Genomic DNA, 14,161 nt, shown 5'->3' on the forward strand with positions numbered 1-14,161 from the left:
GTCTGTCTAATCGCAAGTTGAAATAAACAACAATTTCTGTGCCACACATGTTTCACAAGGCATCTTCACTGGCCTGGAATATGTATATATTTTTGTTTATACAATTTAATTTACATGTAGGCTGTCATACGTATAGGTTATAAACAGTTCTGGTAATTTTCGTTTTTCTATTATGCAGTCATAATTTAAAGTTCCCTCGCAGGTTTCATGTACGTTGATCTACATGCTGTGTTCTTCTCCCTTTGTTACAGCTGTTCTTCTTTTGACAATAGCCATCTGAAATTAACTTTTTTTACACTTCGCAGCTTTAGGAATTAAACACATTTTTGAATGTTATGTTTTTGGATAGTGCTGCTAAATCTTGAATGTTATTGCCCACTACTGAATGTGTTTTTGTGGTGTCTGTGATCTGTTCTATTTGTGTGTGTGTGTGTGTGTGTGTGTGTGTGTGTGTGTGTGCGTGTGTACGTGCGCACATGTGTGAGAGACTGTAATCATACTCATTTCTTTTTCAGAGTTAGTCTTGTTGAGCAGAATCCTCTTTATTCTATATAGCATGCATCTTAGTGCTGCAAGATTCTGGTTGTGGGGATTATTAGATGTGGAATTTATTACTGTGTCTGTGGTCATTGGTTTTTATGAAACCGTTAAAGGAATGGTTGCCATTTTCTTTTATTATTGTTATGTCAAAACAATTTATTTGATCATCTTTTTTTTCAATTTTGAACTTTATTTTGATGTATTTTGTTGATTCAGAGTGGAGTTCACCTACTTTTTCTTTTGGCTCGTCAACCAGATAAATAATGTCACCCACGTATCTTTGCCCATATATGATTTTAAATCTTTAATCAGTGGCTATCTTTTCAAATATCTGATAAAAATATTGGCTGGAAATAGTTTTGTTCGGTTATCAATTTGAGGATACTTTTTATTTTTGTTATTACTTCTGTAGTGATGTTGCTTGCTGTCAGATGTGAGATTTTGTTCTGTGATTTATATTGTTTCTGTGAAGAGATGGACGTGTATATGCATTATAAATTGAATTAAATCAGTGATGCTGTGTGCGGCACCTCTATGTTCTGCACATGTTCTGTTAGGTCTCTGTGCTTTTCACTGCTGGTTTCTATTTTATAGTCCTCCATGATTATTTTTTGGAGACGTTTAACCATGCGGTATGTTGGAACTTTTCTGAAATTTATAACTGCTCTCGTTGATGTGTCGTGCATCTGTGTATTTTTGGTTGGATGTAGAATGTTGGTGCTTGTGGGTTCTTCTACATCAAAAAATCTTTCTACCAGTAAGTGAGTGTTCAATGTTTTTTAACTGTTCACTACTGATTTGGCAGAAATCATGCGATTTTTTCTAATTTTAAATTTTCTATGGAACTAGCATTTATTTATTCCTAGGTTTTTGTGATATATTGTTCTTTATCCATAAGTACTGTTACATTTCCCTTGTCTGCTGTCATTATTAAAATGTTATGGGTTATTAATTTTCGTGTTTTCTTGGTGGATGGTTCTGTGTGTGTGTGTTTTTTTATTGTGTCCCTGCTGGGTTTGTTTAATTGTGCTCATTATTTGCTTTTTTACTAATTCTCTTCTCAGCTTCCCCCCTCCCCTCCAATCGTATTGACCAACTAGGATCACATTAACAATTTCAGTTATTAATTATTTCTGTTCCACTTCTTACTTTGTCATTGTTTCCTATTTTTCCAGTATTCCTTCATTTTCTCCCCATGAAGTCTCTTCCTTTCTTCTGTCCATGTTGTTCCTGATTGTTTTACTTCTTTTGCTTTGAAAGCCTTCCAAATTTAGTATTTTATTTTTAGAATGGTTTCTTCCTGCTATTTCTGATTCTTTGATGTTGTTTCTTTCTAGATCTTTCCTTACTTCTGTAATCCATGCTATTATCCACTTCTTCTTCCAGAAATGTAGGAGTATTTGTTTTGTTAGTCTATTTCAATACATTCGGTAGAGGTGTCCGAAAAAGGTTCCTCTTCGTTTGGTCATTACTTCAGATATTTTCTATATATTTTTGTAGATCTCTTCATTACTTCTTATTTTCCAACCATCTGCAGTTTTTATTTCAAATGGCTGAGATACTTCTCCCAAAAATTTGACTTTAGATATTGTACCTGTTAGTGTTTCACGAATTCTTCTTAGCTTATTTTTATTTCACAAATATTTTGTTTTTATTCACATGTAAGACTGTGTTCTGCTTCTACTATGAGATTTTCTATGTATTGGTTGTTTAACCTGCTTTTGGTGCAGTGTTTCAAACCCTTTTTCCAAGAACAGTTTTTCCTTTTTGTGTAGTTCTGTCTCCTTCGGGTTTAGTAAACATGGATGAAACGTGTGTTGATTTTCTTGTGGTTTCTCAATCCATATGTAAATGTTTGTTTGTGTTCTTGTTTGTTATTAGTTTCATTATTTTCTGTTTAAGCTCATTTTGCACAGGTTTCACTATCGTGAATGTAGAGTTTCAGTTTTTACTATCAGTGCCATGAGGACTGTAGGATTCCCTATGTGCTGTGCCAACTGTAAATGATTCTCATACAGTACTGTATTCAGGTAATGCTTTCTTCAAATATAGTATTTTAATTTCATTTAATAACTAATACCTTTCTGTATATGGTTTTGACTTTTGTGCTATCGTAGAACTGTTTTTAACCTTTACATTGATGTCACTTGGAAATAAGTTGTTACTCTTGCAAATTTTGTTGAATTTTATGTGCTGTATTGTCTTATGAAGACTCAGAGGTATTTTCTTGAACTAGTCAGACATGCTGATAGGAAATGCTGTAGTAACATCTTCAACTTTTGTAGTCCTGTCTTCCTCAGTTGTGTATAATATTATGGTATGTTGGTAACTATTACTTTGAGACTGTCTACTCACAACTGAATAAAACAGAGCTTTTGTGCTATATGCAAGGCATCATTAGTGGCCTGGAATATGTACATATTTTTGTTCACACTATATAGTTTCCATTTATGATGCGGACCTTATACACAACTGAAGATAACAGGAGTACCAAAGTCAGAGGATTCATATTTGTTGTCTATTTCTGATGGTACACTTCAGACAAATTTGATAACAATTTCAGAGGCAGTTTTTTTTTTTTTAAGTAATATGACTGACTCATCCCTTTAGTTGTGTGAGACATCACATGAACAGCAACTTCATTATTCTATTTATAGAAAATAAACCTAAAGCTGTGTAATAAGATCAAAATAGGAACTCTATTACTTAAGCATTAGTCACACGGCGTCCTTTTCTTAATTTCATACAAGGAGAAAAATTCCATTACAGTGTGATAACCCTAAAGAGAGTTCTGGTTATTAAATAATAAGTAAACACCATATAATTGAATCAGGGATAAGAATCCTCCAAGAAGACTGACAAATTAAAATGCCAGGATTATAAACTGACTGCATATCTGCTGGGAGAAAAAGGGACTGAATGAAGCTCTGGATAGAATGTATGTAGACAAGCATAAAAATAAATAAATAAACAAAACAGATCACGGTATATGTATGAGAAGGCAGTAAACTCAACTGAGGAGTGGAGGAGGTCAAGGCAATGGGTGAGATGGGGAGGACACAGTGTATTTGTTAACTTTTAGCTGATGATAGAAAAACATAGAAATCTATTTCAACTAACACCAACAGAGTAGCACAGTTTGCACGTATTTAAGTTATAATGATTTTATCCATAACTCCATTGCCTTACTTGTCCTTTTCCAAGGCTGCAAGGTTCAGGTCAGCATGCATGGTGCTTACAACAGCACAACTTTCTCTGTTTGTCAAAATGCGATCACAATAATCTCAAGCTGAAGCTAATTCTTCCACCTGACACAGCTATTCATCCAGCAGTATATTAGTATTCAATACTTGTCAGTTTTTTTTTCATTTTAAAATAAGAGCAACAGTTGACACAAGAAGTAATAATCACACATTACCTTAAATAACAATTTCAAAAAATCCTGTGAACCTTTTATGTCAGGACTTGAAATGAAGCCAAATCCCCCTAGAACGCCATCTAATGTTGGAGGCACTTCAGACCAATACTGGGCTGCCTGTTTGTAGAAGGAATCCTCATTATTGATGCATGTATTGCCACTTACATCTTCTTTTGTAGCCAATGAATCCCTACAAAAAAGTGAAAAATGTGGAACCATGTAAATTTAACTATAATTATAAAATGGGACAGTTCATGGCTCTGGTGAATGTTTCAAAAATTATTTTCATTACAGTTTTATAATCTTAAAGAATTCAAATACCAAAAATAAAATAAAAATGGTACAAAATTTTAGAACAGTGTGAAATTTGAGCAGAATCAATTCAAAGTTCGCACAAACACAGAATTAATAAAATCAAATAACAATGAGAATTCCATGCGAAAAATAAAAAGTTAAATGTGCACAAACTAATATGGTACAGCATCTGAATGTAGCCTGCTTATGAACCTTATCTAAATCCATTACAAACATAAAGATACAACCCTATATGGTGAGTGGCACGTGGAAGACTGACACACTTGCTGGGTGAGGAGTCCTATAAGTGGTTTAATGCTGAAGACTGGAATATCTTCTTTTTCTCTTGTATGAAGAGTAGATGCTGTATATTAATCTCCCAATAACAGAAACTGATTTGATTAGGTTTCTTTGTTATGTTATGCTGAAGGACCTTCAAAATGCTGCCACAGTATAGTACTAAATAATGTGAATACACTTAATATGAAAATGAAATAAATTATGTGAAGTTAAGTTTTGTGTCTTGTTTTATTTTGGATCTAAAATGATAAGCCATACAGCAATATTGCAAAATCAGAATTCAAACTAATTTTTGAGTTCTTGCTTTTTTTCTAGTATACATACTCTCTCTCTCACACACACACACACACACACACACACACACACACACACACACGGGGTTTTGATGAGAATGATCTAGTCTTTTATATCAGTGATTGTATTTTATCAAATTACTGGTATTTCAAACTTGCGTGAGAGGTGCTCAACTTGCTGTAAGTTTTGGCTCTCAGGTTTGATGTAATACTGAATGAAATGATTCAACCCCCCCCCCCCCCCCCTTTCCTACCCCTTCTGACTTGTGGCTGTAGTGATGGTTAACGTTATATATGAAGACAACATGGAAAAAAAAACATGTTAATTACACATTTCACAAAAATGAGTTAATGGCATCATTATGTAGGTCATCAGGCACACTTTCAGTTGGGTCAACCTAGATGAATTTAATGGGTTTCGTAGCTACAGCTAGATAAAAATATGGTATACACTGAGAAAATGTGTCAAGTCCATCCAAAACAAGAATAGAAAGAGTGGAGTCCTGCAGGTGTGGATTTCTGAACTGTATCGACTCTTTTTGTCTGGTTTTATTCAAGTTTCATTGTTGACATTGTTAAATGCAATGTTGTTGTCAATTTTTCTTTTATATTGTTGAACTTCATGATTTTACAAGCACAGAGCAGACTAGAGATTAGCTTCTTTGCTTTGTGGTGTGATGGAACTGAGTTTTGTGTAATATCCATTGGTGGTCCATGTTTTAATTGATAAATGAATATCCACAATCAAGCAGCAATGGTAATTCTAGGAAAAGACAACAGTTGTGGTACATGAACTGAAGTATCTAAAAAAATTAGAACAATGTCACACAAAATAGGAGTGTTGCAACTGCAAGAAGAACTGTACTGACATGTTAACTGATGCAGAAAAGTCTAAACTCACATCTAACCTCAAGCTACTGAAGCACTGGAATGAGCAAAGTTGTCACCTTACAGGACTGACTTCTACTGATAATTTTCAATGCCAAAGGCTTCACACAGATGAGACAGTAGCCACTTAGTGTGATTATACATTTCATTATAAGGTAGAAATAATGAGAGATAATACAGTGACGGAATTGACTGCTTGTCAAAAGGTCTTGTATCACTGCACAGAATTTCAAAGAAAAGATTAGACACTATCAGCAATTCTATAAAAAATGAAGACATGTCTCCAGTTAAAAAGTGAGGGAAATAATGAAGCAAACACACAAACTTTCAGCAGGAACAGAGTGAAACAACTCCACTCACATCATGCTATTTAAAGAGAGTTCCAGTCATTATTGCATAAATAAAACAAAGAAACTGTACTTGTCTGAACTAACTATCAAGAAGATATTTAAAATATAAAGACACACATTCTACCTGTTCAGCATCATGTGATACCTATCATAAAATATTAATACAAAATTTAATATCTTGTTGGGTTTTCTATAAGTTTTCTATAACTTTCAAAGTTCTAGGTGCACCACTCTCACAAGTAACAGATGGAAGGGGAGGTCGTTCAAAATAATATTAAGAGGAAGAGAGAATATTAAATTTGAACTACACCACCAAAAAGTTGATGCATTTTATCTGTGTAAAATATAATCTGAACAGAGAACCGCAAGTTTACAAACTATGAATTGATATAGATGGATTTCCAACAGAATCTTCCATGTCCAAAAATCAGTACCAATATTGGCTATTATACATGACAGCTTTCTCTATATCTATATAACATACACTGGCTCTAAGACAGTAAAGCAGAATGCTTTATTTGTCCTGAACCAACAGGGAAGAAAGGTCCAAATGAAGTACTTGTACCTTCTTTCCTGCATTATTAAGCACTACAATTCTCGATCCGGAGATAAAAATTTTAAAATCTTACATGGCTCATTTGAGGGACAAAACAAAATCTACACTCTTTTCAGTATCATCCACTACCTTGTCCACCATCCAATGCATTCTGAATCAATTTGTGTGAAATTCCCAGTTAGAGGACATTCATATTTGGAAAGTATTAAGTACTTAGTTGTCATCAAGCTGAGCTTCCAAAGGGCTGGATGGACATGATTAAAGATCCACTCATACAACCCATCCTTTTAACATTGTTGAAGTTGATGGTTCAATGGCACGGGAGTGGAATGGTTTCTTGTACCCAAGATACTGACCAAAATGTCCATTTCCATCTCAAATTATTAAGGAGATGAACGTTGGTTGGTTGGTTGGTTGGTTCATTTGGGGGAAGGGACCAAATAGTGAGCTCACTGGTCCTATTGGATTAGAGAAGGATGGGGAAGGCAATCAGCTGTGCCCTTTCAAAGGAACCATCCCGGCATTTGCCTGAAATGATTTAGGGAAATTACAGAAAACCTAAGCCAGAGTGGCAGACACAGGTTTAACTGACATCTTCCCGAATGTGAGTCCAGTGTGCTAGGAGATGAAGGCAGAATGTCATAATCCAACACTTATCACACACTGTGACACTTACAATGTACCTTATTGATAAAATTATTTAATTGAATAGATAAAAAAATCTACTCATCATATGACAGCAGAACACACACATAAAAGACTGCTATGATTGGCAAACTTTCGGAGCCAGTGGCTCCCTCTTCAGGCAGAAGGGTTGAAGGGGAAGGAAGAAGGGTGAAGGAAAAGGACTGGAGAGGTCTAGGAAAAGAGGTCGATTTCAGGAAAGTCACCGAGAATCGCGAGTCAGTGGAGACTTACCGCACGGGATGAGAAGGAAAGACTGACTGTTGCGGAGTCTTTCCTTCTCATCCCGTACGGTAAGTCTCCTCTGACCCGTGGTTCTCGGTGACTTTCCCCCCTTCCCCTTCAACCCTTCTGCCTGAAGAACGTGCCACTGGCTCCAAAAGCTTGCCAATCAAAACAGTCTTTTATGTGTGTGCTTTGCCACCACTTCGTGAGCAGATTTTTTATCTATCCAATTAAATAATTTTAAAATGTACCTTGCACCACATCAGTTATCACTGCTCCTGCTGGATGAACAGTAGATGAATCGAAGTTTCAGAAGGAGAGTTTTTGTTCCCATCATCTAGTTACCAAGGTAAGCCATTAAAGAATTTAATGACACCCAATTTAATTAAACTAGATCATATCACTGTCTGAAATAGCAGTTCCTGTTTTATAATAATACCTCCAGAGACAATACAGTAACACGAGATCACATGTCCAATGTTCCAGGAGTGCTACCTCTTGCCACAGAAAAGTACCGTAATCTGCAGGAACTGAAGGTGTTCTGTGACACAGAGGCCCAAGAGCACTTTACAAACATCCATAGCAGTGAATTTATTGTTTTATTGAGCTCATTTTGTATTATGTGTTTATACGAGTAAAAAGTAAAACATGAATACTGTGATAAATACATACTGTGATTTCTGTCTAATAACTGAACTTATGTTCCATTAACCATATTTTTATTTCATGTGACATTGATTGAATGATTGTTGGAAGCCATACAAAGGGTGATAAAGTAAGGTTACAAAAGTTGAGACACTAAAGTATCACATTGACTTATTAATCATTATAATTTACACTCAACTTCATCAAAAATAAAAACAAAAAATTTAAAAACAGCGTTATTCTTAAAACACAGTTATTGCAGTAGCCACCAGAAAGATCGCGGGAGGCGCACATTGGCACGGCGCGTCACGGACGGTAGTTGCCGCAAGTAGAGTCCCGTCCACCAGAGGGCACGCGAGAATTCGGACGCGACCTCTGCCGGCATAACAACAACAACAACAACAACAACAACAACAACAACTCCGGCAGCACGGGCCGTGCCCAGTCAGTTAACATCGGGCATGCCTAGGACACAGTCCCAGTCTACGCTAAGTGAAGTGTGATGTAAACGTGAACAGTGTTACTACACAATTGGCGACGGGTAGGGTCATTCTTTCGCGTGTTGTGTCGTTGTTCCGGTTTCGCAGCTTCTCCATGGCATGGAGGATTTGGTGCGGGTTTTGGTTGCGCAGCAGACAGAGCTCATGGCCACCATGAAACAAGTGCTTCCGGCGTTGCTCTCCACGCCGTCTGCTCCGGCGCAGTTCCCTCCTCCCTTTCCCCCGTATGACGAGACGGCGGAGGATTGGGATGCATATGAACATCGCCTTCGGCAGCATTTCCAGGCGTTTCATGTTGCCGATGCGGAGGTATGTCGTGCTCTCTTCTTGTCTTGGATATCTCCCTCGCTGTATCAAGTGTCGCGGCAGCTAGCGCCGTTGCAGGAACCCTCGTCCTTGTCTTTTGACGCATTGTGTTCATTGCTGTCTTCATATTATCGCCGCCGCACGCATGTTGTGGTGGCTAGGGTCGAGTTCTATCAATGCAAGAAACAGCCCCATCAGTCTTACCGGGCGTGGGCTGCTACCCTGCATAGTCTTAGTCGCAAGTAATTTTGTCACGGAGCAGTCGCGAGAGTCGTATGCCCACGTTATGGTACGCGGCGTCATTGTTCATTCGGCCCCTGATAGGGAGGTCCGGCAACGGGCCCTGCAGTTAGAAGACCCTTCCCTAGAGGAAGTCCTGTCCATTGCTCAATCGTATGAAGTCTCTCACGCAGCAGGTCAACAGCTGGAAGCGTGGTGTGATGTCGCGGAGGTTCAGGGCAGCGCGGCCGCGGCCACTGTGTCCGGGGTGGACGACGTGCGAGCGGTACAATCCGGCCGTTATGGTCGCTCCCGCACGGCGTGTAAACAGAATTCCGGCCACCGGCCCCTGTTGCCATCCTGTGCGTCGTGCTATATACATCATGATCGGTCAGAGTGCCCCCAGCGTTGGGCCATTTGTCGCAAATGTAAAAAAAAAGGTCACATTGCTAAAGTTTGCCGCTCAGCCTCAAAAGAATCGAAGGAAGCAGGTACAGAGGACATGGACGTTGACATTCAGGAAGTTTCATTGGGCCAGGCTCCCGACGCATCGGCACGCAAACTCTTTATCGAGGTGTCGGTTCGGTCGCGCCGGTTACAACTGCAAGTAGATACAGGCACAGCAGTTTCGTTGTTGAATGCACAAACTTATTCCGACCTTGGATCGCCTTCGTTGGCGCCAGTTTACCGGCGTCTACGCGGTTATGGTAAACAGTTCATTCCCCTACTGGGTCAATTCACTACCGACGTGACTTACAAATCAGTCACTCGGCCTATTACTTTTATTGTTGTTAGTGATGCGAGCTCCGCTAACCTTTTTGGCCTGGATGCCTTTCAAGCTTTTGGTTTTCCTATCGCTGACACCATACAGTTGGTCTCCGAAGACGTTCCCTATCAATCATTGGAATCTTTGATCTCAGACTTTCCCGATATTTTTGAGGAGGGCCTGGGGCATGTTTCAGATTTTGAAGCTCACTTAACGTTGAAGGCGTCGGCTCGCCCGCGTTTTCTACGCGCGAGGCAGATCCCCTTGGCTCTCCGCCCTCAGGTAAAGGAAGAGCTAGACCGGCTGACAGCCCTAGGGGTCGTTCTTCCCATTTCTTCCAGTGAGTGGGCCTCACCCCTCGTTATTGTAAGGAAGCCCTCGGGAAAATTACGTCTTTGTGGTGATTTCAAGGCCACCATTAATTCCCAATTGGTGGTGGACACCTATCCTTTGCCTCATGCTAATGAATTGTTCTCCGCCGTGGCGGGAGGCCAATATTTTTCGAAAATCGATCTGTCAGAGGCTTATCATCAGATACCACTTGATGAGGACTCCAAACGGCTGGCGGTCATCAACACCCCGTTTGGCCTTTACCAATACCAGCGGTTGGCCTTTGGAATATCCAGTGCCCCGGCGATATTCCAGCGTTATCTGGAGCATGTCACGTCGACAATCCCTCATTGTATTAATTACCAGAATGGCATAATTGTCACGGGCTGCAGCACGAAGCAACACTTGCACAACCTTCGCACCCTCTTTCTCAAATTCAGGTCTGTGGGCTTGCGTTGCAACCTGCATAAGTCAACCTTCTTCCAACCGTCCATTGAGTATGTGGGCTACACCATCTCTCGGCACGGCATCCAGCCACTAGGAAGTTTGGTCCAAGGTATCGTCAACCTTCCTCGGCCCGCCTCACTGAAAGAGTTACAAGTTTTTTTGGGCAAGATAGCCTATTACCACAGGTTCATTCCCAGGGCTTCCACTATAGCCCACCCCCTGTACTGCCTTCTGCACAAGGGTGTTCCTTCTGATTGGTCGCCTGCATGCGAGTGAGCGTTCACCTCGTTGAAGGGCCTCCTCACGTCAGCCCCTTGTTTGGCTACTTTTGATCCCCATAAGCCGTTGGTCCTGGCTACAGATGCTTCGCAGTATGGGGTGGGGGCGGTCCTGGCCCATCGCAACGCAGATGGTTCCGAGCAACCACTGGCGTTTGCGTCTAAAATGCTTAGTCCCGCGCAGGCCCATTACTCCCAGGTGGAAAAAGAGGCTTTGGCCATTGTCTACGCTGTTACCAAGTTTCACCCTTTCTTGTATGGCACGAAGTTTCAGTTAATCACTGACCATAAGCCATTAATATCGTTATTTGGCCCCGCCTCTCAGATTCCGGATAGGGCGGCCCACAGACTACAGCGCTGGGCCTTGTTCCTCTCTAAGTACCATTATGACATTCATTTTCGCCCTACAGGACAGCATGCCAAAGCCGACGCTCTTTCCTGTCTTCCGGTGGGCCCGGATCCTACGTTCGATCGAGAGGAAATTATGTGTTTTCATTTGGATGTGGCGTCCCACCAAGTGGTTGATGGCTTCCCGATCACTAGTTCTCGAGTTGCCAGGGAAACGGCAGCTGACCCGGTTCTCCGGCAAGTAGTTCGCCTCATTCAGCAGGGGTGGTCATCCCGCCCTCCGGGCCGGGCCTCGGACCCTCTTCGTAATTATTTTCTTCTACGAGACCACTTCTCGGTCTTGGAAGGAGTTCTCCTTCTGGCTACCGATGATACAGCTCCTCGCGTGGTTGTTCCTGCAAGTTTATGAAGGGAGGTCCTCACGTTATTACATGCGGGGCACTGGGGTGTTTCCCGAACTAAAACCTTGGCTCGCAGACATGCGTACTGGCCCGGTATTGACAGAGAAATTGAGCACTTGGTGGCCGCCTGTTCCCAGTGTGTGAGCCAACAAGCATCTCCCAGGGCAGCGTTCTCTTCATGGCCGCCGGCAACCCAAGCATGGGAACGTGTGCACATCGATTTTGCGGGCCCGTTTCTCAATGGCTTTTGGCTCATTGTCGTTGATGCTTATTCCCGATTCCCATATGTGGTTCGCTGCTCCTCAACCACTTCAGAAGTTGCAATCCAGGCACTAGCAAAAATCTTTTCTGTGGAAGGTCTGCCAATCACCCTGGTCTCGGACAATGGACCGCAGTTTATTTCGCAGACCTTCCAGGATTTTTGTAGGTGCTTCGGTATTCGGCACGTTTGCTCTCCCCCCTTCCATCCACAATTGAATGGGGAAGCCGAGCGCATAGTGCGCACATTTAAGACGCAGATGAAAAAGTATGTGCACGAATTTCCTGCGGAGGAAGCATTGATGTTTTTCTTGACGGCATACCGGACCACACCAATGGGAGAACGCAGCCCCACAGAGCTCCTCCATGGGTGTCAACCTAGGACTCTGCTGCACCTCCTCCAGCTTGGCCCTCGCCAGTCTTCACAAAACGGAGTACCTGGCTTTCCACTGGGTATGTCGGTCTGGGCCCGTGGGTTTGGTCGCAATCCACGTTGGATACCGGCAGTGGTCCTGCGCCGCAATGGCCACCGGCTCTATACCTTGCAGGTGGGGGACCGGGTGGTACGTCGTCACCAAAATCAGCTACGTCCACGTTCAGGCACCCACCCTCCGACCTCTCGGACACCGGCTTCCCCATTGCCGGCACCTGTGTTGGTTTCACAGGGGACGTTACCTCCTCTCCCCGCTGTGACTCTGCCGCACTGCGATGGTTCTCGGCCTTGGCAGCCTCCAGTAGCTCCAGCATCGGCATCGCCATCGTTCGAGATGCCCCAGCAAGAGCCGGCCCCCCTAGCAGGCCCGGTTTCTCAGGAGGCTGGTTCACCTGTGGTCGTCCTTTCCCCTTCGTCCCCGCCACTGAGTCTTGCCCCTCCCAAGGTGGAACAGGATCCGGAGTTTGACAGCTTGTCGCCCGTTCTGTCCCAGGCTCCGGTTGTGGGACGACGGGGGCCTCTTCGTGTGGGTCACTTCCAGCCGTATTCGAAGGTTCCGGCTCGAGGGTTGGCAGATCCCCTCGACTCCGGCCATCCAATGGATGTGGAGGTCATCGCTCCTGCCCGACGCTCCACCTTCCGACGCAGTGGATCACAGTGGCTTCACCCCCCGAAGGAGGAGGAGTGCAGTAGCCACCAGAAAGATCGTGGGAGGCACACATTGGCACGGCGCGTCACGGACGGTAGTTGCCGCAAGTAGAGTCCCGTCCACCAGAGGGCACGCGAGAATTCGGACGCGACCTCTGGCGGCATAACAACAACAACAAGAACAACTCCGGCAGCACGGGCCGTGCCCAGTCAGTTAACATCGGGCATGCCTAGGACACAGTCCCGGTCTACGCTAAGTGAAGTGCGACGTAAACGTGAACAGTGTTACTACAGTTATCATAAACACCCTACATCATAGATGACTTGACTCACAGATGAATAGAATTTTGTTGTGGGAGTTGCATGGGGATGTATAGTGAAATCTGTTCTCGATATCACATTAGATTCTAAGTTCCACAATCTGATTTGACAGTTATAGCAAGAAACTGAAAAATAGACAGTCAGACAAAAACACACATATAAACATATTTTTGACACTTTAGGGGATAATAAAGAATGGTCATTCAGTGCACTGTACAAACTGCAAAAACATATTACAATGAACGCTGAAACTGTGTGGAACTAGATGGGGTAAGAAAAGATCTGAATGAGTTAAGGAAAAAAGAGAAAGGAGATTTGGGAAATGATTACAGGAAAGAGAGAGAACAAGTGTATGACACTATCAGACCTTTTTTCATGAATGTGGAAAAATGTTTGGTCTCCTGCTTTAGTTAGAACAGATGAGATACAGAGTAAGGGAGTCAATACGGAAACAACTTGCAAAGAAACTAGGAAGCAGGAGGAGATGGCACTGTCGAAACTGGGAATCACCAATAGTAACAGGTTTCAGAGAATCAGCCTTTTTCGGGTACAGGGAGCTGAACAAAAGCAGGAGAAGTTTGAATTGTGAGAAACATTCAGTTTCAGAATTAGTCAGAAAATGTCATCTAATCACTGTCATTATATAATATCAGTGCATTACTGAACCAGAACATATGAAATTGAAGAGTAAAACTGACAAACTACTTATTCTT

At 42.0% G+C, this 14,161-nt stretch overlaps 1 protein-coding gene across 1 annotated transcript in view; it reads right to left on the reverse strand.

The window, feature by feature from the left end:
- Positions 1 to 14,161, reverse strand: part of LOC124615332 (N-terminal Xaa-Pro-Lys N-methyltransferase 1) — a 90,967-nt gene that overhangs the window by 61,674 nt on the left and 15,132 nt on the right. Inside the window, exon 2 of the mRNA XM_047143131.1 lies at positions 3,959 to 4,148. Within this exon, the coding sequence (XP_046999087.1) occupies positions 3,959 to 4,148 (190 nt within the window). The remainder of the gene's footprint in view (positions 1 to 3,958; positions 4,149 to 14,161) is intronic.

Source organism: Schistocerca americana, chromosome 5 (assembly GCF_021461395.2).
Source record: "Schistocerca americana isolate TAMUIC-IGC-003095 chromosome 5, iqSchAmer2.1, whole genome shotgun sequence".
NCBI lineage: Eukaryota > Metazoa > Arthropoda > Insecta > Orthoptera > Acrididae > Schistocerca > Schistocerca americana.